This window comes from Physeter macrocephalus, chromosome 1 (assembly GCF_002837175.3).
Source record: "Physeter macrocephalus isolate SW-GA chromosome 1, ASM283717v5, whole genome shotgun sequence".
In the NCBI taxonomy this organism is placed as follows: Eukaryota; Metazoa; Chordata; class Mammalia; order Artiodactyla; family Physeteridae; genus Physeter; species Physeter macrocephalus.
In genome coordinates, this window is record NC_041214.2 from 88,505,040 (window position 1) to 88,530,579 (window position 25,540).

At 40.5% G+C, this 25,540-nt stretch overlaps 1 protein-coding gene and 1 long non-coding RNA gene across 5 annotated transcripts in view; one reads left to right on the forward strand and one right to left on the reverse strand.

The window, feature by feature from the left end:
- The window catches only part of LOC129392123 (uncharacterized), a 26,762-nt gene extending 5,102 nt beyond the window's left edge, over positions 1-21,660 (reverse strand). Inside the window, exons 1-2 of one of the 2 annotated variants that reach the window (XR_008617306.1) lie at positions 17,437-21,660; positions 5,791-6,083 (exon numbers count right to left, since the gene is read on the reverse strand). This is a non-coding gene — a long non-coding RNA (uncharacterized lncRNA). Of the gene's footprint in view, positions 1-5,790; positions 6,084-16,887; positions 16,971-17,436 lie in introns of those variants that run through there. The other variant, XR_008617307.1, reaches the window with a different exon arrangement.
- Positions 17,092-25,540, forward strand: part of TFRC (transferrin receptor) — a 24,419-nt gene continuing 15,970 nt past the window's right edge. For 2 of the 3 annotated variants that reach the window (XM_007110481.4, XM_028492735.2), the window contains exons 1-4: positions 17,092-17,165; positions 22,994-23,052; positions 23,607-23,817; positions 24,334-24,544. In XM_007110481.4, the coding sequence (XP_007110543.1) occupies positions 23,017-23,052; positions 23,607-23,817; positions 24,334-24,544 (458 nt within the window). In that variant the 5' untranslated portion in view covers positions 17,092-17,165; positions 22,994-23,016. Of the gene's footprint in view, positions 17,166-22,993; positions 23,053-23,081; positions 23,164-23,606; positions 23,818-24,333; positions 24,545-25,540 lie in introns of those variants that run through there. The other variant, XM_028492733.2, reaches the window with a different exon arrangement.

Below are 25,540 nucleotides of genomic sequence, written 5' to 3' on the forward strand. Positions count from 1 at the left end.
GCAGCCAAAAAAAAAAAAAAAAAAAAATATATATATATATATATATATATGCAAGGTTAAATTGTCAACCATACTTCAATAAAGCTGGAAAGAACAACAACAACAAAGTTTTTTTTAGTTTTTGTTTTGTTTTGTTTTGTTTTTTGCAGAGCTTGTGGGATCTTAGTTCCCTGACCAGGGATTGAACCGGCCCCTGGGCAGTGAAAGAACCAAGTCTTAACCACTGGACCACCAGGGAGTTCCCAACAAAGTGGTTTATTTTATTAAAAAAATTTTTTATGTTCAAAGTAATATACATTCTTTAAGGAACATTTAATGAAAAAGAAAAATTTTTTAATTATTTGCTATTAACTTTTTGTTATTTTTTCTTCTATTCCTTTTCTATAACTAGGTATATGTGTTGTATAATGTGTATTTTTTAAGCAACTTTCAAATATGTAATACAGTATTATTAACTATAGTCACCATGCTGTACATTACATCCCCGTGACATTTATGACTTTATAAGTGGAAGTTTGTAGCTTTTGACCTCCTTCACCCATATATATATTTTTAAATAAACTTTTTACTTTAAAATATTTTTGATTTACAGAAAAGTTACAAGGATAATAGAGTTCCCATACACCCCACACCCACTTTCTCCTACTGTTATCTTACATTACTGAGGGACATTTACCACAACTAATGAACCAAAATTGATGCGTATTCTTAACTAAAGTCCATAGTTAACTTGGATTTCTTTGTTTTTACCTAATGTTCCATTTCTGTTCTAGGATTTCATCCAGGATACCATACTACATGTAGTTGTGTCTCCTTAGTCTCCTCTAGAAAGTACAAGTTTCTCAGGCTTTTCTTTTTTTTTTATTTTTGGTGAACTTCACAGTTTTAAGGTGTACTGGTCAAATATTTTGTAGGATGTCCTTCAATTGTGGTTTGTCTAATATTTCCCTCTGATTACATTGGAGTTACGGGTTTGGGGGAGGAAAACCACAGAAGAAAAGTGCCGTTTTCATCACGTTATATCAAGGGTCCTATCAACATTGCTTATCTCTGTTGATGTTGACTTTGATTACCTAGTTGAGGTACTACTATTTGTAAGTTTTCTTTTTTCTCCCCTTTTCATACTGTACTCTTTGGAAAGAAGTCACTATGCACAGTCCACACTCTAGGGGTAGGGAGTTAGGCTCTACCTTTTTAATGGAACAGTATCTACACATATTATTTGTATAGGAATTCTTCTGTACAGAAGATTTGTCTATCTTTCCCATTTATTTAGTCAATCATTTATTTATATTAGTAGGATCTCATCAATATTTATTTTATGCTTTGGATAATAATCTAGTATTTTTCTATTTACTTTGTTGCTCTAATTGTTCCAGCTTTGGCCACTGGGAGCTCCTTCAGTTGGCTCCTGTGCTATAGACATATCTCCGTCATTTTGTCCCTTGAGCACTTCCTTATTTTTGGCACCAGAAGATGCTCTAGATTCATCTTGGATATTCCCTGCCCCAGCCATTTCTCCAGGGAGCCTGGTTTATTTTTATTGGAGAATGGTATTAAAAACCAAGATCTGGCACTAGATGTGCTCATTGTACCTGGATGTTGTTGCTTCTAGGCCCTCTCTGTGGCGGAGCTAGGAAATATATTTACATGCATATACTAATAGGTTTTTAGTAGATTTGTTAAGATTTTCTATAGGCAAAATCATATTATCTACAAAATAGAGATAGTTTCACTTCTTCCTTTCTATCTGGATACTTTTTTTTCTTGCTTTATTGCTTTGGCTGGAACCGCCAGCACAATGTTGAATAGAAGTGATGAGAATAGACATCTTTGTCATTTTCCTGATTTTAGGGCAAAGCATTTGGTGTTTTACTACTAAGGATAATATTAGCTGTGGGTTTTTTGTAAATGCTCTTTATCATGTTGAGGTAGTTCCTTTCTATTTGTTGAGTGTTTTTATATAAAAGGGTGTTGGAGTTTGTCAAATGCTTTTTCTGCTGTCTACTGAGATGATCATGTGGTTTTGGTCCTTTATTCTATTGATGTGGTATATTATGTTAATTGATATTTAGATGTTAAACCAACCTTGCATTTCTGGGATAAATCCTGCTTGGTCATTGTGTATAATCCTTTTTATATGTTATTGTTTCAGTTTGCAAGTATTTTGTTGAGGATTTTCCAATCTATATTCATAAGAGATATTGCTCTATTTTTTCTTTTCTTTCTTTCTTTTTTCTGGTAAAGTCTTTGGTTTTGGCATCAGGTTAATACTAACCTCATAGGATGAGCTGGAAAGTGTTCCTTCCATTTAAATTTTTTGGAAGAGTTTTTGAAGAATTTTTATTCATTCCTCTTTAAACATTTGTTAAAAGTCACCTGAGAAGCCATCTGAGCTTGGGCTTTAAATTGTGGGAAATTTTAAAATTACTAATCCAATCCCTTTACTTACTATAGGCCTATTTAGATTTTCTATTTCTTCTTGAGTCAGTTTTAGCAGTTTGTGTCGTTCTAGGAATTTGTCAATTTCATCTTAAGTTATCTAATTTGTTGGCATACAGTTGTTCATAGTATTGCCTTATAGTCTTTTAAAATTTCTGTAGGTTTGGTAATGATGTCCTCTTTTTCATTCCTGATTTTCATGTTTTGAGTGGATTTCTTTTCTCTTTCTAAATTTGGTCAGTTTACCTAAAGGTTTGTCAATTTTCCTGATCTTTTCAAAGGACCAACTTTGGTTTTGTTGACTTTCTCTCTTTTTTTATACATATATACTAATCTGTGTATATACACACATCCATAATTGTTACTGTTATATCTATCTGTATCCACATTAAGCTAAACACAGATTCATAGTGATGTCTGCAACTATCTAGTATCACATGATTCATTCTAGACTCCCCTCTTGCTTATCTGTAACTTCACACTCCAAGAGTGAGAAATCTGCCTCCCACTATCTGCCATTCATTTATTTATTTGTTCAATCCCAGTATACATGTATAGTGGTTTCAGAATTGTTAACCCATGCCCCCACGGGAAACAACTTCATCAATTAGAGTACAGTGCTTATGTACAGTTCCTTTAGTCTTACAGCCTCCATTCATTTCCAAAGTCACTTATGTCAGCACTTACCCTCCATTCTCTTCAGTAAGGTTATATAGTACATTTTAATAATATTCTTTTATCACAGTCTGCATTCCACTCTGGGATTCCCCTGACCTACTAATTTATTTTTTAAATTTGCATACATTAAGGTTGAGTCTTTGTGCTATAAAGTTCTATGGGTTTTGACAAATGCATAGTCTCATGTATCACAAAGAATAGTTTTACTGCTCTAAAATATAGTTCATTTATTAAGCCCTCCCCACTCCCCAAACCCCTGGCAACCACTGATGTATTTTCAGTCTCTATAATTTTGCCTTTTCCAGAATGTCGTATAAATGGAAGCATATAGTATGTAGTCTTTTAAGATTGACTACTTTCACTTAACAGTATGCATTTCACTTAGCAATATTTTCCATGTTCTTTCATGAACTGATAGCTCATTCCTTTTTATTGCTGAATAGTATTTCATTGTATGCATACACCAAAATTTATTTATACATTCATCTATTGGTGAAGCAACTATCTTGGTTGCTTCCAGTTTTTGGAGATTATGAATAAGCTGCTCTAAACATTCATGTGAAGATTTTTGTGTGCACCAAAGTTTTCAAATCAGTTGAGTAAATGCCTAGGTGTGCGATTGTTGGATTGTTCTGTAAAACCGTGTTTAACTTTATTAGAAACTGCCAACCTCTCTTCCAAAGTGGCTCTACCATTTTGCATACTTACCATCAATGAATGAGGGTTCTTATACACTGTGATAGAGGGCTTTTCAGCTAAAATGACCCAGTATCTAAATTTATGGCCCTATGCTAATCTTACTCTTTACTGCTCTGATGGATCTAAGGCCGTGGGAAACTGCAGGAAAGTAAGGGTGTGCCTAGGAGGGAGATATGGACCCTTTGATTAATTTTATCAGTCTCCTGGTCAATGGCTAACCTTATAAACACCACATGTCAAAGGACATCTCATTCTGCTAATAATAAAGGGCTATTGCTACAGAGAGAAAGGGTTCTTTCCTCACTAAACTGATAATCTCAATCTCTCACTTGAGATTTCCCTCAGGCCATGTCTATTTTGCACCCCTTCCCAATAAACCAGATGGTACCATGCCATAGGGTACTACAGATGTTATACTTCTCAGAAAATGCTTTAATTATCGCTTTCTTTTCTAGTAGAAAAAGTATACATTTGGGTTGAAGTGTTATAGGATAAGGTGGTCCCTTTGTTATTAATTTTGAATTCCAACTAAAGATGAATCTTAAGATATAGCTATGATGGGGCAAATAAATATGGCACTGGGGGTGCTGGCTACAACAAGACCCAGAGGAACCGACAGGTATTAGGACAAGTGTGGAGAAATGGAGTCAGGAAGCCACAATCAGTGATGGGGAGAGACAACAAGGATAAGAACCCATATGTGGAAGAGGAAAGGGGTCCATGGCAGAGAACACCATGGGCATGAATGGAGGAGGTGAAGAGAAAGAAAGATGCAATAAGTCAGCCTAGAAAGTCAGGATATGGGGGCAAATGCAGTCTGACCCGAATGGGAGCTGAGAGTGACAGACTTGGGGAGAAGAAACTGGGAGGACAGTTAGTTTAGGAGTCATTCTGACCTGAAGTTTTTTGTTTGTTTGTTTGTTTGTTTTTTGTTTTTCCAAAACTGAAGTATTTTTTATTGTGGATTCCAAAAATGGCAAATTTTCATATACTTTAAAAAAACTGAAGTATAGTTGCTGTACAATATTATATGTTACATGTGTATAATATAGTAATTCACAATTTTTAAAGGTTATATTCCATTTATACTTATTATAAAATATTGGCTATATTCCCTGTATTGTACAATATATCCTTGTAGCTTATTTATACCTAATAGTTTGTACTTCTTACTCCTCTACCCCGATATTGCCTCCCCGCCCGCCTCTGGTAACCACTAGTTTGTTCTCTATATCTGTGAATCTGCTCCTTTTTTTTTATTATTATATTCACTAGTTTGTTGTATTTTTTAGATTCCACATGTAAGTGATGTCATACACTAATTGACCTGAAGTTTTGACACAGCATCAGCAACAGTTAACACGTTTTGAGTCCTTCTAAGGTGCCCATACTGTACTAAGCACTTAACATGCATTATCTCACTTAAACCTGTGAGGTAAGAATTATTATTCCCATTTTACAGATTAGAGATCATGGAGATTTAGAGAGTTTAAGACACTTAGAGATGAATATCTCTAAGATACTCAGAGAGCTTAAGTTGAGAGTTCAAACACCTAGGCTTGTTTGGTTCAGAGCTGCCTTCTTTGTGTCCATGAGCAACTCTGAACACCTTCCAAAGGTGGGGTATCAAAGTGCTCACAGCCTGTGCAGACGGTACCTTCAGGACTCCCAGGTCTGTTTCTTCCAGGAGCCTCCCCAAGATCCCTGGTCACAGTCTTCCCTCCTCTGAACTCCCAGATACCCTTGTCTAATGATTCCTCAGCAAGCACATCTCACCTTGAGTTTCAACTTTTGCATTTATATTGCAATTCCTGAACTTTTAACAACTTACCTTTTCATTTTTTTCCTACTCTTTTTTGTTTCCCTTTAAATAGACTTTAATTTTTAGAACCCTTTTAGGTTTACAGAAACATTGTGGAGATAGTACAGAGTTCCCGTGTATCTCCCACACTCAGTTTCCCTTATAATTACCTGTTAGTCTGGGGTGTCTCCCTTTCGACTACGTTCTGTGCACTCTGGTACCCACCGATGTACTTTTGTAAATGCAGTTTGTTTTAGGAGCTCCATTCAATAAACATTTTTGAGCACCAACAGGTGACTGTGGGAGAGTCCCCAGGACTGTCCCCAGAATCTGTAAAGCACAGTGTCACAGAGCAGGGAAGACAGGAGGCAGGGGCACCAAGTTTGGGGAGGAAGGTGTTGGGTTCTCTTCGGGACAGGTTGAACTTGAGTGGGTCATCCAGGTGGGGGCATCCAGCAGGCACCTGAGAATAAAGATCTGGCACTTAGAGAGGACACAAATTGGTGTTTGTATAGTGAGCAGAATGAATTCCACTGTAGAGGTGAAGATGGGAGCATGTGGGTACCTGACCTTCAACTCATCACTTACCTTCTTTCTGACAACTCATGGCATTTGCACATCTGTTGCCTAGCTTGTTTTTACAAAAATTCTTGGAAGTGGATGACAGTGAAGCACTTCTATGGGCCCTCTGTGCTGGTCGTTTGTCTGTTTTAAGTGATATCTAAATATGAAACAAGGAAGCTTCTCTTAATGTTTCAAAGGCTTTTGACACTATAGAAGTGGAATGGTAGGCTTCTGGGAGACGGGTAAGTCATCAGAGACAACCCAAGGGAAGCATTCTGAGGCAGCTCTTTATCACCAGGGCTCAACACAGTGCCTGACACACAGTGGATCCTCCACAGATGTTCATCCAATACACTGTTAATAAGGTGAGAAGAATGGGAACGGAGTTTCTCTATTCTCTGAACACGCGGAAAATCAGAGTTATCCCTCAGACAGGGAGAGGGGACTTGACAGATGGTCCCAAAGCAAAAGCTCAGGCTTAGAAACAGGATGAGGTAGTGCAGGGTCTCTGACAGAGGGGAGCTGACGCCACGCAGACAAGCACAGGGTAGGTGCCCCCTGCCACTCAGGCAGGGTGCTGGTTTAGGGCCATTTATGACTGAGCCTAGTGACTGAAAGAAATGAGTCAAGGCAAGGGCTGGCCTTCCAGGAGCTATAACCACCCAGAGCTTTCCAGACAGGCTGGAGTGGTGTCTGTGGGCACTGTGCAGAGGGGCAGGTCCTTGGGGGAGGGATCAGGGGCTCACCTGAGGCTCAGCTTCTAGTGGAGGGCCTGGGTGGCCAGGGATGCTTCAGGTCAGGGCAATCCCGGTGGGGTGGGGGGAGGGAAAGGATAACGTTGACAGTGCATTCCCAGCCAAGAGCCGGCTGTGCCACCCACACTGTGCCAGCACCAACCCTCCCCAGCTCCAAGTATCAGTGTCCTTTTGCCCAGAAGCCACTCCTTCTGCCAACTCAGGCGAAGAAAAGGAAAACGGTCAAGGCGAGTGCCTACTCAAGCCGACCTTTACCTAGGCTCCAAAACTAGGCTTCCAGATGTGCAGTCCGTGATCTGTTTCATATCCTATGAATGTGTGAGTGGGCTGGGGAAGCAGGCAGGAGTGTGATTTAGTATTTGTTTCCCTTTAGTTTTCCAGTAAGAATTTTTGTTGGTTTGTTTGTTTGTTTGGGGTGGGGGGCGGTGGGGAAAATTGGGGGTGGTGCTTGTTTTTTGAAAATGTCTACCCTCGTTCCAGCCCAGGCCCTGTCTCAGGAGAGGTTCCAGAGCAGAGTGTGCAGGGACTGGTCTTCTCAGACCAGAGTCCTTGGTGAAGTTCACAACAGTTCTAGGTCATTCCTCTGTTTCAGAGACTCAATTTTATCAGTTCACCCAGGGTCATCTGGTAATCTGCTACTCAGGGGCACAAACACTGATTCATAAGGCCTGTTTATTAACTTGTACGGAGCAAGAGAACTGTCCTCTAGGCCAAATCTTCACATCAGGGTCTAGGGGCTTCTGGGGGAAAATCCTCTCAAATCAGGATGAGTGGGTTGTTTGGAAACTGTGGATTCCCAGCAAAGAAGCTGAATGGTCTTGAGGGTTGTTTACTTAAGCTGTGATAGCCCCAGTAATTGCCTTTAGCCACATAAAGATAGCTGCCATGCAGAAACCACTTTCATGCCAGCTGGCCCCACAGTGTGTCCTCTCTGTGGGAGTACTGGAGAAACTGCTAGTAAAAACTTCTCCTTGCTCTAAAACCTACTCAAGTGTTCTCTGAAGACCAGCTGCCTGGGCATCACCAGGGATCTTGTTAGAAATTCAGAGTCACAGGCCCCCACCTGGGGTCAGAATCTGCATTTTAACAGACTCCCAGGACACCCATGCTTTTTATAGTTTAAGAAGCCCTGGGCTAATAAAATGAAATGAAATTGAGTTATTTGTAGTGAGGTGGATGGACCTAGAGTCTGTCATACAGAATGAAGTAAGTCAGAAAGAGAAAAATAAATACCATATGCGAAGGGTAAGCTGGGACGAAGTGAGAGAGTAGCATTGACATCTATACACTACCAAATGTAAAATAGATAGCTAGTGGGAAGCAGCCGCATAGCACAGGGAGACACAGGGAGATCAGCTCGGTGCTTTGTGACCACCTAGAGGGGTGGGATAGGGAGGGTGGGAGGGAGGGAGACGCAAGAGGGAGGGGATATGGGGATATATGTGTATGTATAGCAGATTCCCTTTGTTGTAAAGCAGAAACTAGCACACCATTGTAAAGCAATTATACTCCAATAAAGATGTTGAAAAAAAAAAAAAAAGAAGCCCTGGGCTAGAGTCTAGGCTCCATGTGGATCTCAAAACCCACATCAGCTTGATTAATCTCAACACCCGCAGGGAACCCTTCCTGTCCACAGGGTCCCTCAAGGCTGGACCCGGGATCCCCCGCAGGCAATGGGGAGGGCAATGGGCTCAGCAGGTCTGCCTCCTGTTCCTGGATTCTCTTTCTCTCTGCAGCTCTCTGCAGCCATTGCCTACTTTTGAGTCCTGGCGTGGACTTTATTGTGGAAGTCAGTGGGTCTCTTCAAATGCTTCACTGTCTGAATCCAGTCTCAGAAGCAGTAATCTTATGACGTTTAGAGATGGTTTACAATGATTATATTTTAGGTTAGCTGCTTTCTGATCACCTGGTTGGGGGCTGTGGACTTTCATGTCATCAGTTAAACAAATTTCAAATCTCACTCTAGTACAGGTTATTTCTAGGAAACATTCTGGGGGATAGTTATCCCAGGCACACTGCACTTAGTGACCTTGTCTTTATATTTTAGGGTCTTTTATTTCATGCCTGTGGCATCAAATTCAAATATAAACTGGACTCAAACCTTCCTAAGATGGCTATGGTTACAAGGTCCAGGCTGGAGCCTGGCAGTAAGTCACTCTATTCTGGGCACAGAGCTTCAGCCATCTGCCTGCTGGATAGTATTTCAATGTCTCAGTACCTGAGATGTGTGAAAGGTGGCTTTAAGATAGAAGATCTCAAAGATCTGAAGCTAAGCTGTGCCACTTGGAATCAATTACTTTGTGTTCTTTTCACTCCCACATATTCGTCTATAAAACAGATATGGTACCTACTTGACAGAATTGTTGGCAGGCTAAAATTGACCCAGTATAAGCACTCAGCCCATTACCCAAACCGGGTAGGGGCTCAGTGAATATTAATAGACTGACACCTGGGAATCTTAGCCGTAGGACACGGCTTCCCTACCATTCAGGAGACTGTGTGCGATAAAGCAGGGAAGGCAGGCCAGCCCTCACAGATGTAACCACCAAACAGTCGCCTCTTTGACCACATTTCCATGTATGAGAAATAAAACTTTTGGCAGGATAATTTTCTAAACCAAGGGAACATTTGTCTACTTGCACATATTAAGCTGAAGAAACCAAAAAGTTTCAGATGATATGATATTTTCCAAACCCTGGATTTGCTGATTTAGGATTTAGATTTAATTATGTTTGCAAGTATTTTCTTTACACATTTGTTCATGTTCCCCTTTTACATCAGCAGCCAGCCAGCACTTCACAATATTCTTTCAAAAGCCTCTTTTTTTAGCCCCCCCTTTTTTTAAGACCTCAACTTATACTAAGTTTGGCCATACTGCACAGAGTTTATCGGACGTATTATTGTTTAAGATGCCAGATTTACAGCATAGAGGAAGGGAAACTAAGACATAATTGAAAGAGTTGTAAGCTACAGATGTCAAAAAGAGGAAGATGAAACGGATTCATTGATATTTTAGAAACAAATATAATTACGTTAATTCAATAACTCTCCTTATCAAAGATAAGTACACATACTGAGAATTTAATAAATCAGCTTGTCTTGTAGAGATAAGATGAACGCATTGCAATTCTCTTAAACCTGTACGTAGATTTCTGGAGCATCAGTCACTCTCCAAAGTCTTATTTTTAGAATTATTTGAGATTTCCCCCTCAACATGAATCTGAATCCAAATTTTGAAATAAAATTAAATCTGAAATGAAAAGTAAATGGATCCCCCCAAATATTCAAAATTTTCAAATCCCACTTGGATGTTCCCTGAACCTCTTTAATAAAAATTCTGCCTTGCAGTCAGTCTGTATCATGGTTAGATTTATAATGAGGCAGTACAGTGGTGTCATTTGGGGCACCAGAAGCTAGATTGGGTTCAGAAGCTAGATTGCCTAGATTTGAATTCTCGTTGTCACCACTAATTAGCCATGTGACCCGGGGCAAGTTCCCTCTGTATAATGCCAGTTTCCACACCTGGAAAATGGAGATAATATTTATTCTTATTTTTAAGGATTGTTATGAGGAGTACATGAACTAATACTATAAAGGGATTAGAATTGTTACCAGCACACAGTAGATGATCAGTAAATCTTAGCTATTGTCTGTCATTCAGCTCTATATTCAAGGATGTTCCCAGCCAAATAGACTAGATTCTTCCCCATTATTCGCTAACTAGAGTGGCGATAAACTGGGGAAGATAGTCTATGCATAGTATATCAGACTGCAACAATATGTGGATATCACATTATCCACGGAAAAGAGAGAAATATGGAATAGTAGCACAATCAGCTAGTACATGGCAAAACTCGATTTTGAACCCAGGTCTCTCTGCTCCAAAGGCCAATCTGTTCTCTTTGAACCCTGTTGCCGAGAGCTCAGCATGAGCTGACAATGTGCAGTGGTTGTTAATGCAGTGAATGTAGTGGTAGGCAAATGGGATGTGTACAGGCAGAAGCCTCTGGAACAGAGGAATGGTGGTAGCCCTGCTCCATTCCTCTGTTTGACCATCTGGATCGGTCAGACCATGCTTCCAAAAGTGACTAGTGGGTGGGAAGACATGGAATTGCGTCCTGTGGTGGCCCTTAGGAGGGATTAAGATATTTTGCCTGAAGGAGAGAAGACAGCTGTGGACATGAGAGCAGTCTTCAAACAATAACCAATTTATCAAAAATAGAGGCAAAGAGAATTCAGTATAATATAGGTGAAAACTTCTTTCTTTTTTGCCCACACCGTGTGGCTTGCAGGGTCTTCCCTGACCAGGGATTGAACCCGGGCCGTTGGCAGTGAAAGCTCAGAGTCCTACCACTGGGCCACCGAGGGAATTCCCTAGGTGAAAACTTTCTAATTGTCTGAACCATCCCAGGCTCTCTGGTTTGGGAAGTGATAAATTTGCTCTCATTGGAAAGATTGAGGAGAAGGTAGACAACCTCTTGATGGGGTAAAGTAGAGGAATTTTGTCAAATGAATTCAACATATGTTTAGTGGACATCTGTTACAGGCCATGTATGGTACATGAGTTAAAGTTCCTGCCAAACTTGAAATTCTATTATGAAACTAGAAGGGCTAAATAGGACCTTACATCCTGCTCAAAACTCTGACTTTGACCTCTATACTCATTGGCATAAATATTCTTGTAATTAATTTTAAAATTAATTATATATTCTGCTTTCCCTGACCTGAGTAACTTTTGCCACTTGCTATAAAGTAGGGGCAAATTCCACCATATTAACCTGGATTGCTCCTGTTCCATGTTCTCCCACATAAGCTTCCTTTTAGCACAGGGGAAACAAAGAATAATTTAGTCAGCAGTATGAGGACAGGAAACCAAAGGTTTCCAAGTACATTTTAAAGGGGAAAAAATGCAAAATAAAATGGAAAATAGTACCAACCTCAAATATCAACCTCAAATATATGAGCTGACAGTTCACCTTCATTCTCTGGAACACATCCTGTTCCAGTGTGCAGAGGCTCCATATTTTTATTTTATGATTCTGGCCCGAAAGTGATTGCCATGAGCTTAGGGTTCCAAAGTAAAGAAAGTGGATACAGCTTGTCAAATAGGAGCCTGTGGTCAGAGCTGAATGTAGGTTGGAGTGGCGTCTATAGTGGTTGCTGGGAGGACCTACTATGTGACCAGCAGAGTACGGCCATGACTGACCAAAGCATGTTTGAAAGCATTTGAAAAGGCTTTATCTATGTTTTGTTTTCTAACACTGCCTCCCAATTCATAAAACCTCAATCAATATTTGCTCAAGTGCAGGGTGGTAGAAAGTCGAAACAGTGGGCAAAGTAACAGGGAGAAAACTTGCAAGTTGATATTTAACTTTGAGCGAGTCATTTATCCTGTTCACTAGAAAGACTTATGCTCTAAGGAGATGGATTAAGGTTTTCAAACACAGGTCGTAGCACACTGAGAAATCAATTTAATCAGTTGAAATCAGCATTTAAAAAAATTAAATAGAAAATTCCAGACTGCTTTGCACACAGCAAGGGTATTATTTAATGAAACTTTTGCTTATTTCATGTGAATACACACACATACCCATACACACACACACACACACACACACACACACATGCACATACACACACGTGTATACTGGATTGTGCAGTAAAGTGAACATTTTACCATGGAGCACAGTCAAAAATGTTTGACAAATGCTGACCTAAGAGAACCCATTTAGCATTTGGGCCACAGAGAGGACCCCAGAAAAAGCAAATGATTTTGGATCCTCTATTACTGAGTTGACAGATTAATGTATTTTTATAAATTGTGATAAAATATACATAACATAAACAGACTAACGTTTTAAAATGTAAGGGAAAAAGCACTAAATGCCTTTGTCTAAAAACTAAAAACCTCCCACCCCCAACTTGTATCATCTTAGAGGTTTGGGTTTACAATGCTGTCCCCCTTCTCCCATCCCCCTTGTTTTTCCTCCTAGGACTAGGACCAGGACTAGGTTCCTGGTCTGTATCTCCCGGAACAGGTGTATGTTTTGATTTTGATCTCATGGGGCAAGTAGCAAAAGTTCCCTCTTGTACCTGTGACTGAGTTAGAGAGGAGAGTGTGTTTACATTCAATTGTACTTTTACATTACAAAATAGATTGTTAAAAAGCAGGTAATTAACTAGAATCTAAATAGGCATATAATTTGGAACAAGATTTAGAGAACTACAGTGTGCCTTGGTGAGCACACCAGTCTTACCTTCCTTTTCAGATCTGGGCAGTTGTCTGTCACAGACCCTGACTCACTTTTATTTTTGCTTATATTTCATATTTGCATCCTTGTTTTTTGTCCTTTAAGTATAAATTGTTTCCCCAGCTACATTGTTTGCCTTTTCAGGGGTACAGATTCCTTTCCTATCTCTTTACGTGTCTTTGCCAGACACACAATACTATTCAATAAATGTAATTGTATAAATACAATAAATGATAATTGATTACTTTTTCTTCTCAGCCATTATCAATAACTGAGTCATTTTTACTGGAATCAGGGCAGTCAAATGCCATTGAAGACAACTTTCCTTTTCTGGAGCAATAACCTCATTTCTAGTTGCTTAGAATTTCTCAGTTTCCAGGCTTTTCCCCCTCAGGCCACATTTACTCACTTGGCTTGGGCTCTGAACTAGCAGTACCTTGTATTTGTATAACTGTGTAGTTAAAGGAGCTTTCCTACTTTTTAATTCACTGGTGAAGGAGATAAAGGGATGTTATCTTCATGTGACCAATGGGGAAACTGAGGCATAGAGCCATTAAGTCCATGGTTCTGCAGCACAGTTGGTGACAGCTCTGGACTAGTTGCTGACTTCGAGGGTGGGGCTCTTTTCACTACATCAGTGGCTTCTCTGCTTTGTTTTTCCCTCCTATTCCTCCCTCACTAAATTGGAAGATTCCTGCTTTCATCTCAAGGTGAAGAAAAAAGAAAGAGAGGGAGGGAGAATTGTGCAGCTGATGATTTCTATAACTCTCTTTTCCAAGAGTGATTTCCCTGAGGTATTTACGTAGAGTAGGATTTTTTTTTTTTTTTTTGTGGTATGCGGGCCTCCCTCTGCTGTGGCCTCTCCCGTTGCGGAGGACAGGCTCCGGACGCGCAGGCTCAGCGGCCATGGCTCACGGGCCCAGCCGCTCCGCGGCATGTGGGATCCTCCCAGACCGGGGCGCGAACCCGTTTCCCCTGAATCGGCAGGCGGACGCGCAACCGCTGCGCCACCAGGGAAGCCCGAGTAGGATTTTTAATACACACCACAGGCAAGCTGGTCTCCTCTGGCTAAATACCTTATTTCTTCCTCATCAATCCAAGTCTGGCCTGAAGACATCGTCCATGTTACTTTCCTGCCAGACCCTGCTCCATCCCACCCAGACTGACTCAACGAAGAGTCTGTGCCAGTTTACTGGGTGGTTTTAGGAAACTGCACTGCCTTATCTCACTTAAACCCACAGAAAATCTGTGAGGCAAGTATTTTTATTCCCATTTAAGAGCTGATAAAACTCAGGTTCAAGAAAGTTGAGAACTCCAGCTCCTCAACTCCAGGTTTTGTGCTCTTTTCCCAGATCTCCAGGGCTTTTATTTATTTACTTGCTTGTTTATTATTTAAGCACATGGTACATTCCTCTCCAACCTCCAGTTTCCTTTATGCAAAATTCTAGCATACGTGATTTAAAAAAATTTTTGTGTACCTTTTGGAATAACCGCAAGAATTTTAGGTCCACTGTAAGGTAAGTCTTGAGTAACAGTCTGTGGAAAGTTGGAAATTGAATAATGTCCATTTCAGTTATGCTGGATAGTTTAAATAAAGTTACCAAAAATTTATTTCATTGCAAGCAACCAAGTTACTGGATCTCCAGAAGTGGGAGCCAATGCTATGTAATAATAGCAACAACAACAACGAAAATCAGATTTAAAAAATAAAATCTTTGAACATATGTATGGGTTACCAGACAAAGCAAAATTGCCTCTCAGTATGTATAGATACTACAAACAATAAATGCTGGAGAGGGTGTGGAGAAAAGGGAACCCTCTTGCACTGTTGGTGGGAATGTAAACTGATACAGCCACTATGGTGAACAGTATGGAGGTTCCTTAAAAAACTAAAAATAGAATTACCGTATGATCCAGCAATCCCACTAACTGGGCATATACCCAGAGAAAACCAAATCTAGAAAAATGGTACAGATGAACTGGTTTGCAAGGCAGAAATAGAGACATAGACATAGAGAACAAACATATGGACATCAAAGAGGGAAAAGAGGGTGGGATGAACTGGGAGATTGGGATTGACATATATACACTAATATGTATAAAATAGATAACTAATGAGAACCTGCTGTATAGCACAGGGAACTCCACTGTACAGTAGAAACTAACACAATATTATAAAACAACTATACCCCAATTAAAAAAAAAAAAGATTCTACAACAAAGCAAGACAAATTTATTTTCATCTACTTGAAATTGCAGAGGAGGGAGATCCTGCAAAGCTTCCAGGGAGAAAGGGATAGTGAAGGGAATGTAATTGCACAGTATCCGTTATTACTAATAAAAGCATGAAAATAAACATACAATTGACACGTTTAGTGTCTTCTTTATTGTTTCATTTTACTGAATGTAAACTTTTTAATTTGGATTTTCATAGGTTCCATCCTGACCTCCAGTCTCCTAAGTCTGTTTTCTCCACGTGGTTATAAGATTTTCACCTAGATATTAGCAGTCTTTTCTTTTCTTTTTTTTTTAAGGTCCCACCAGTCTGGGAAAGAGAAGGGACTCAGGACCTACTGTCAGAATTTCAAGTTGGCCCCATCACAGCGAATCCATCCCATTCCCTGCTTTAACTTTTTCCTGTGTAGAGCCACTAAGGTGCAGCGATATTCCTACTTATAAGATTTTAAAATATTTCTCCCTGGGGAGAGATTTTAGGGCGGCGGGCACACCCCTCTGTACTTCCTCATTTCGGCGCGTAGTAAGTAGAAGAGCAGAAGCCCGGGGCCGGGAAACGGATTTGGATTTCAAAGGGCTATTGTGCCTCCCTCTGGGCTCTGACCTAGAAAGCGCTTTATCTGTAACCCTTTTATGGCCCCAGACGTATTCTCGCTTCCTGGCTATTTGTAAACTTGTCTAATCTCGCTCACAGGACTGTAGGTTACCGACCAAAGGGAAGGAGAGGGTGAGAATGTTTGTAAGAGTTTAGAAAGTGATAACAATCCCATTTTATTTATTATGCATTGCACAATCCTATAATAACAATGACAATGTACATTAAAGTTATTCTACAATTCTATCACCCTAATAAATCGCTTGTTTCTATTTTATCTTCCATTTCCTCATGCATTAAAACATTCTGCAAAGCTCTGTGCCAGCCTTAGGGATTCACGGGAAGCTTTTACACATCCTAAATGCAAATTTGCATTTTGCTTTTTTAAAAAAATTATAGTTGATTAACAATATTGTGTTAGTTTCAGGTGCACAGCAAAGTGATTGGTTATACACATATATGTACATATCTATATTCTTTTTTTGACTCTTTTCCATTATAGCTTATTACAAGATATTGACTATAGTTCCCTGTGTTATACAGTTGCATTTTGCTTTTAATTCTTTTTCCTTTTTACTTATCCTAAGTATTTCTGATGCTGCAAAAATATTCACAACATGGCTTTAGTGACTACCTAATATTCCATCAACGACATACACTTTAAAGTGTTATTTCAGTGTAAGTATCCAGCATTTAGGAGTAAACGCTAACACCCTTTGACCTTGCACTGCAGGGCCAGAAGACCGGTCAAGGTTAGACGGAGGGCTCCGGGAGGAAGGGCTGCGGCCCGCGCGCCAGCCGGCCAGCCGGCCAGCCGAGGACGCGAGGAGGAAGCTGGTGTGCCACCCCCTCGACCCCTCCCAGCACCTGCAGTCTGGCGCCTTTTCCCTCCGACCTCGCCTCCTCCGGTCCCGCGCTCCAGCGAAGGGCCCCCATCCGGCTGCGTGCCCACCCCTAGCCCCGGGCTGTCTGTTTCCAGAGCGCCTCCTAAGGTGTACGTGAGGCAGGAAGTGACGCAAAGGGTCTCCGAGGATCTGGAGAGGGCGGGAGACTATAAACGGCTGACTGCAGGCAACCAACCCATCAGAGGGCGTCAGCATCGGCCGGTGACGAGCAGTGGAGCGGCGGACCCGGGAGGCGCCTGTGTGAGTGACACGCTGCTGCTAGAATCCCGCGGACCCTCCTGCCCTCCCTTCAGCCTGCGGGGCTGCTCCGAGCAGTCTCGGGTGCGGCCCTCCGGCGTGCTGTCCAGCAGCCTCGGGGGGCCGCCGGGGGCGCGGGGAGGCTGCAGCGCCTCCGGGTGGGGCGGGAGGGGATGCGCGCCGCGTGGCGGCGGGGAAGGGGTTGCGACGGAGAGCGGAGTAGGCTGCAAGTGCAAGCAGGGTGGAGCCGCGCTGCCGAGAGGGGCTACCCTACCTTTCTCTTCCTCTTGGTGCCCTCCTCCTCTCGGCCCCAGACCAGCGAATGGATTCTGTTAGGGCCCTGAGGGCGAGATGAGGGGTGCCCCACTGTCGCTCTGCGCCCCGCCATGCTTCTTCCGGCTCCTCAGGCCACCCGGATCCCTTGTCCTCAGTAGCTTGCCCTTAAAAGATGCAGGCCCTCGTGGGACAGCCCTAGCCTGAGGGCTCGGGAGCGAGGGGTGAGCCACGCTGCCGCAGCGCAGAGCCGCTCTGCGGGGAGCACGTGGCCGCTCTAGGAAGAGTTCCCAGGGAATGGCTGTCGCGGTGCGTCGGTGACCTTGAGCTCGTAGCCCTTGGATTCCTCGGGGCCCGCCCGGGCCCTGGTCTCATTGCTGTCCTCGACTGCATTACGACTGTGTCCTGGGCATTTAGGCGGGGGTTTCTATAAGGTGTATATTTGAACTCTAGTACAACCTGATATTTCAGCGCTGCCCGTTGGCCTTGTGTGTGGGTTCTCAGTTTTCCCAAGGCAGAAGCCGACTGAAAGCCGCAGGTGTTCATATTAAGAATATTCGGATTGCTAGGCCCTCCTCACTAACAGATGGGAGACCGTAGGAATAAGACTTACACTTTGTGAAAGCTATGGTCTAGAGGCTAAATAAAAGCTATTTGGATTGGAATCGGCTTTTGCCTTCAGGAAATTAGGGATATGGTACAAAAAGGCTGTGCCGTATGGTATAAATGGGCTTAGAGGCCCATTGTGTCACTGTTTTTCGGGTGAGCAGCTTTCTAAGCTCGTAGTGGGGAGGGTGGGTAAGTTGTGACTTGACTCGGGTTAACGTCTTCCCTCTGCCTACTGCTTGTGGCGACTTTGGGTATACCAAGGAAACTGACTGCTGCTGCTTTTTTCGGAGCAGACTGAAGTAGGAAATAGTTGCCCTGTTAAAAAAGTATTTGGACACCTTTATTCTAGGCTTCGATAGGACTTTGGAATACTAGATGCTGATTCTGTGGTCTCTGAGCTAGGGAGTTTGACCTTATTGACAAAGACATTTAAGGTGATTTCCAGAAGTGGTTTTCTACCTTTTTTTTTTTTTTTTTTTTTTTTTTGGTGGTATCTTATTTCCCTGACCAGTGATCGAACCCACTTCCCCTACAGTGGAAGCTCAGAGTCTTTACCACTGGACTGCCAGGGAGGTCCCTGATTTTCTGCTTTGAAAATTAAGGTTAGGCTATCTAAAGCATACTTGTTTGCCCTGCTGTTCTCCCCCGCCCCCGCCCTCAATTTTGGATTATAATAAACTCAATATGCTTCACAAGAAAATCCAGAATTAAAAAAATTTTGTCATTGACATGAAATATTTTCCAAAAGTCTATATATAGCATAGCATCCTTTAACTTTTCTTTGATGGAATGTTCTGACAAGAACATTGTAGTGGTGGCTGTGAACCTAGCCTGTGCTGAAGATTGTTGGATAGCAAACAACTCAGCTAACTCTGCCCTAAGAGGTGGCATTTATTTGCCTCTGATAATGTAGTTATCTGTAATGGAGAAGGCTCCCAGCTAAACGTGAATCAGACAACAACTGAAAGCTCCTAAAAATGATCCTCTGAGGCCTTTTGGAACTCTTCTGTGTGTGTGCCTTCTGTCTGCTCTCGCAGATAAGCACTACACAAATAGACCGCAGGGACTTCAGGTGGTCCTGACCTTCAAGTTGAGCAATCTTTTTTTTTCAGAAAGCTAAATAGGAATGAAGATTTTGCTTGTTTTCTTTGATTTCCTCCACTGCCTTTTCATTTTAGGCCTGTAAAGTTAACTCTTGAAGCTAGTAAAGACCTTGACCAACCGTCTCTACAGTTTTTCTACTTTTTAGTTTCCCTACTACCCAAGCTTTACCCAGTGATTTCAGGATAAACCAAAATAGTAGCAAGGATGGGAAGATCCCACATCCAAAGTTTTCATCATATTCTCTTTCATATAATTTCCAAATGATATGAAAAGTGAACCTCATATACATTAAGCATGCCCCAGTACTGTTAACAAATAAAATATCTTTAGTCTTTGTTGATTATGATATAATTGCATATCAAGTATCATAGGATAGGGATATCAGTCAGAGAAGGCTTCATAGAGATGGCCCTTGAGCAGATCCTGGAAGAAATGAGTAGGACTTTAAGAACAGAGGAAGAATGTTAGTGGGTATAGGCAGGGGCTGGATTCTGTCTCATTTTGGAGAAAATAGAGGGTGGCGAAGTAATTAGGTAGTGTAGGTCTCTAGAACAGAGCCTCAAAAGCAGGCAGAGGAACTTCATTTTATGTGATCTCCAAGGAATTGAAACTGTGGCTTGTTTTCTAAATTGAAATGGGCTTGTCAATAATAACAAACAAGTGTCTTGTTTTTATTTCAGGTAAAGTGGAGTAGCAGCTTTGGGTATGTTTTATATATAGGTGAAAGTGTATTTTGGTACCTGATCCCCACAGCCCTTTAGCTGTACATATTTTGTACAGAACTGTTGTTTTAAGACATCCCAAAGTAGCTTAAGACCACTGTATTAAAAAAAAATTAAATAGAAATTAATGCCACATTTCAAGAAAGTAGGAATAAGATGATTTGAATATGAAAGAAGTTTGGGGCTGTAGTCTAGTGACTACCTTTGCCTGCCTCCTGTCTTCCATCCCATGGCTCAATTAAAAAACATTTCAGATCTTCCTTCCATTTCATGTTCAAAACATGTGGGGCTCTGGTTTTGCTTACCTTAATTTTCATTATTGTGAGAAACTGAATAGTTTTCCTAGTTATCACTGAGAACACCAAAGATATACAAGATGCTAATATGAATAAAAATCAAGGTGATGTTTGGTTTGTCTCTTGTAATAGATTGTTAGCACTGGTGGTGACATCTTGAAAGAAGCCAAATAAGGGTTGTTTACTTTTTATACATAGTCTTGTAAGAGAACTACTTGTTTATAGACTGGTATATAACTGGTATGAAAAGTTTCTCTCCCATGCTTTTAGAGCACGTAAATTAGAGTTATTTCAGTTAGAAGAAAATTCATTAAGGGTTCTTTGAAATAGCTTTACTATGTGTGAGATTATTTTGAAAGAATAACTCAATTTTGTCATATGTAAAACTTCAGGAATAACTTTTGTGGAGATCATAGAATTAATTGTGTTCTTCACAAATGTGGGGTTAAATGATGGAGTTAAAATGGAAATTACCTAGGTCACACTTTTTTTCCTCTGACTTGATTTCTTTTATGTTATAGTCTTAATTTTGTGTCTGGGGATTGAAATAGAAATAGTGTATCTGTTTTCTCAGTAAAAAATATACTTTTATTTTAATTATACAAAATCATGGCATGTGCTATTAATATCTGTTTTTTCAGACTTGCAATCACTCGATCACATTGTTTATTTAAATCTTTTATGTAGATCATTTATTTAAATATGTTGTCACTTTAGTCTTTAATTTAAAACTAGAAGCCTTGAGGAATGGCTGGGTCAGATGAATATTAACTGGTAAGCTATTTTTTCCTAGAAAAGGGTGATTAAAGTTGGTTCAGGGTGGGACCTTCTAGTTCTGGCTCTAGTGATTGGGTCTGTATGGTTCTGGTGCAGTGATAGTGATAAGCTTTTTGTACCACATGGGGCAAGAGATTGTGCTTCTAAGAATATGATCTATTGCTTATTGGCTCCGGTCTTTAAAGCTTGGGGATTAAAAATTGTTTTTTTGTTAATAGGTTTTGATAGACTTTTCTAATGCCAGTTTTTATAATTTCTTTGTTTTACAATCTGCATATATATCACAGCTTGCTTTGTGCAATGTGGGTGTTACATGTGCTATGAGTGTACTTGTAGTGGAAGAAAAGCTTTAAAATGGTATGAAATAAATGTCCATTTTATACATCTCAACATACTATCACTTTCAAGCATCTAGATGGACTCAAACCAAATTAATTAGAAAATCTAGATTTCAGTTAATACCTACGCTTTAACTTAAGACTCTCTCTTGGTTACAGAGGTGTAGTTTGCTTTGAAAAAAGTTGAAATTAATTTCTTAAATTTCTGGAGATGAGAATGCGCTTTCTATAAAACCAGTTTTATAGAAACCCATTGGACTTTATTTTTAGATTGTCAGTTTTCAGCCTTGAGCAAGTCACTTAACGTCTCAAATAACTGGCCTTTTCATCTGTAAAACAGCATACTCTGTGTTTTTCTTTTACCTATTCTTTTTTTTTTTTTTTTTTTTTTTTTGTGGTATGCGGGCCTCCCTCTGTTGTGGCCTCTCCCGTTGCGGAGCACAGGCTCCGGACGCGCAGGCCCAGCGGGCACGGCTCACGGGCCCGCGAACCCGGCTCCCCTGCATCGGCAGGCGGACGCGCAACCACTGCGCCACCAGGGAAGCCCCTTACCTATTCTTTTTGCATCGAAGATCTATCAAATCATTTGTTAGGAACTGTTCATTTAATCAGAAGGATCAGGTTTTCTCTCCTTTTCTATTGGCGGTGATTTGTTACTGATTTGTGTAGCATAACCAGTCTTGACTTAATTTTACTTTTGTTAGGTTTTATTTTTTTCCAGGTGCTAGTCTATTTTCTTTTGTATTTGTCCCTTTTCTTTGACTACTAAATTCAATTACTTAAATCTACTTACCATGGATAACATTCTAACTAGTTTTCCTCACATTTTTTTCTTTATAAAATAAATTTATTTATTTATTTTTGGCTGCATTGGGTCTTTGTTGCTGCGCACGGGCTTTCTCCAGTTGCAGCAAACGGGGGCTACTCTTCGTTGCGGTGCGCGGGCTTCTCATTGCGGTGGCTTCTCTTGTTGGGGAGCACGGGCTTTAGGCGCACGGGCATCGGTAGTTGTGGCACGTGGGCTCAGTAGTTGTGGCTCATGGGCTTAGTTGCTCCACGGCATGTGGGATCATCCCGGACCAGTGCTCGAATCCGCGTCCCCTGCGCTGGCAGGCGGATTCTTAACCACTGCGCCACAAGGGAAGTCCCAGTTTTCCTCACATTTTTAACTAAAAAAATTTCAAACCTACAGGAAAAGCTGAAATAATATTACAATGTATATCCATGTACCCTTTACCTAGATTCACTGATCGTTAACCACATTTCCTTTATTTCTTACATACTTTTTTAAACTGAACTCTTTGGAATTAAGTGACAGACATCACAATACTTCATCCTTAAATTCTTTGGCATTAATCTCCTAAGAACAAGGGCGTTCTCCTCCAAAAAATGCAATACCATTATCACACTCCTAAATCTAATATTGATACAAATCCCGTTATCTAGGATATAGTCTATATTCAAATTTCTTGTTTCTTCCAATAATGTCCTTCAAGCTGCCCCCGGCCCCAATTCAGGATCTAATCAAGGATCACACTGAATTTAGTTGTCATGTAAACTAAAAATCTTGGTTAAAGACCCTTTCTAGAAAGGTGATAATATATTTAAAAGGATATTTGATATATAATAATCTAGTGTGGTAATGAAAAGTCCTCACCAGTCTGATACAGTGGTATCTATCTCATTATATTAATTCTCTACTTTACTACTAGGCTCTTCTGTGTGGCAGCTCACAATGATGGATCAAGCAAGATCAGCATTGTCTAACTTGGTAAGATTTTCAGTAAGAAAGATTTCTCTGTCACCAGTTTGCAAGCATATGAAGTATACAAGGATGGCTTTCACCCAGTAAGCAGGAAATAATACCCAAAGCTGTCATCAGGTATTCATTTATATTTGAAGTGGTGGTCTTGAGGCATAACTGATCTCACAAAGGAAGGGTATATTCAGTCTTGAGTTAATTATGGAAAATCTTGTAAGAAGTTTCAGGGCAGAGAGACAATCAAGTAGATAAGATGAACTAAAGAAAGCACTGGTCAAACTGTATACCAGTAGACATGCATAACAGAAACCCTGAATGAAAAGTCTGAATGAGATGAAGGCCAGTGTGTGATCCAGCCCTCATCTGCCATTGACAGAACTGGGCACAGGGGAGAATGCTGATTTGAAGGGGGAAATTCTTTTTCCTTGAGAATGTATAGCAAGTCATAGTAATGGCCCAATAATATGTATAACACATCACCAAACTTTCTTTAACTGTCCCTATTCCCTTTCTTCTCCTTTATAATGCTTTCTCTCTGTCCATTTTTCTTTTTTAAATCTCAGTTTGGTGGAGAACCATTGTCATATACCCGGTTTAGTCTGGCTCGGCAAGTAGATGGTGATAACAGTCATGTGGAGATGAAACTAGCTGTAGATGAAGAAGAAAATGTTGACAATAACATGAGGGGTAACCACACCAATGTCAGAAAACCAAAAAGGTTAAATGGATATATCTGCTATGGGACTATTGCTGTAATCATCTTTTTCTTGATTGGTAAGAATGGCCATTCAAAACTTAAATGTTCCTTGTCACCAACTCTAGGAATTCTGTTCATCCAGCTCAGCAGACATTTATTTCGTACCTTTTTATGTGCCATTGTGCAAGGCACTAGGAATACAATGATGGCTAAGACTCTGTACCTGCCTTTGAGGTTAACCTGGTGGGAGAAGAGAGACACATGAATCATTTCAGTGTAATGTGCAAATGTTATACTAGAAATATGCACAGGATATTTGTAGCATAGACCCTGGACCTGACGATTCAAGGAAGGCTTCGGGGAAGAAAAGGTACCTTTGCTTTGAAAAGGTAACTGTTTAAAATAAGATTATTATATGATAGATTGACTGGTTTAAAAGAGACAAAATGGAGATGCATTACTTACTTTCAAATGGCTTACAATTTGATTAAAACCAGTATTTTCAAGGGTTAGCTGAAAATATTAACAGTTCTTATAGGAATAGATTATAAATGAAATTCTATGAGTTCAGCTCTGAAACTTTTTATCCTTAGGATTTATGATTGGCTACTTGGGCTACTGTAAACGTGTAGAACCAAAAGCCGATTGTGAGAGACCGGCAGGAACAGAGCCTTCGTGCACAGAGGAGACAGAACCTTTCGAAACAGAAGAGCAGCTCCCCGAAACACGTCGCATATTTTGGGCAGACCTCAAATCAATGTTGTCCAAGAGACTGGATGCCATAGACTTCACCAGTGCCATCAAGTAAGCTTGAGCTGCTTTACAAGTTCAACCTCCGTGCCTAAACAAATATTGATTATTAGGTGCAGTGGAACAAAACAAAGGTGATAGTCTGCAGGAAAAGCTTTATAGAATAGGCGAGACTTCCCATGTTCAGTTAGAGGGTAAAGAGTCAGTAAAGAACTCAAACTATGTTGTTAGGAAAAAATGTTAGAATTTCTGTGGGGACTCTCCTTTTTTTTAAGAAAATTCACAGGCTCTTGATCTTTTTGTCGTCTGGTTCTTTGTAGCCTGTTGCTTGCTGTCAGGCTTTCTTCTGCTCCGATTTTCCGTCTCAACCCTTTATAAGTCATGCTGAGCCCTGCTACTATCCATAAGGGCATCCGTAGCCTTTTTCATCCTCTAGTTCAGGACTAACTTGACTGCCCAGCTTGATATGTCTCTAGTATTTCTTGATTTCTTCTGGTTCTCACTCAATCTATACCCTAAGAAGTGTCCTTAAGGTTCCTTGTCCTTAGATTTTTAAGGTCTTCTTTTGACACATATCTAACTCTGTGTAAAGAACAAATCATCTTTTACCTTTTGTTAGCCCCCTACAGTTTCAATGGTACAGTAATTCTTTTGGTTTTAAATTAGAAATCTTGGCATTTTTTACTTCATCTGGTGAATACTTCTGTGTATACTGTATATTAGGCATTATGGATAAAGTGAGGATAAGGTCTATCCAAAAAAAGATCATATAACTAATATGATGTACATATTTACAAAGAGTCATGGGAAAGAAAGCAGAACGAAGAGGAGTTTTGCTTCCAGGGTGTTCAGAATGCTTCAAAAAAGTGAAAATTGAAGCTGTACATCTTGAGTTCACCAGTAGTAATACTATCTTTCATTTTGCTTATAGCAGATCTTCTGGAAGCTACTCATTTCCCCTAAAATTACCCTAAGCAGATACATCAGATAAAGAGGTTTTAACAAGTTTGAAGTCACAAATTCCCTAAAATATGGGCACACATTTTTTTT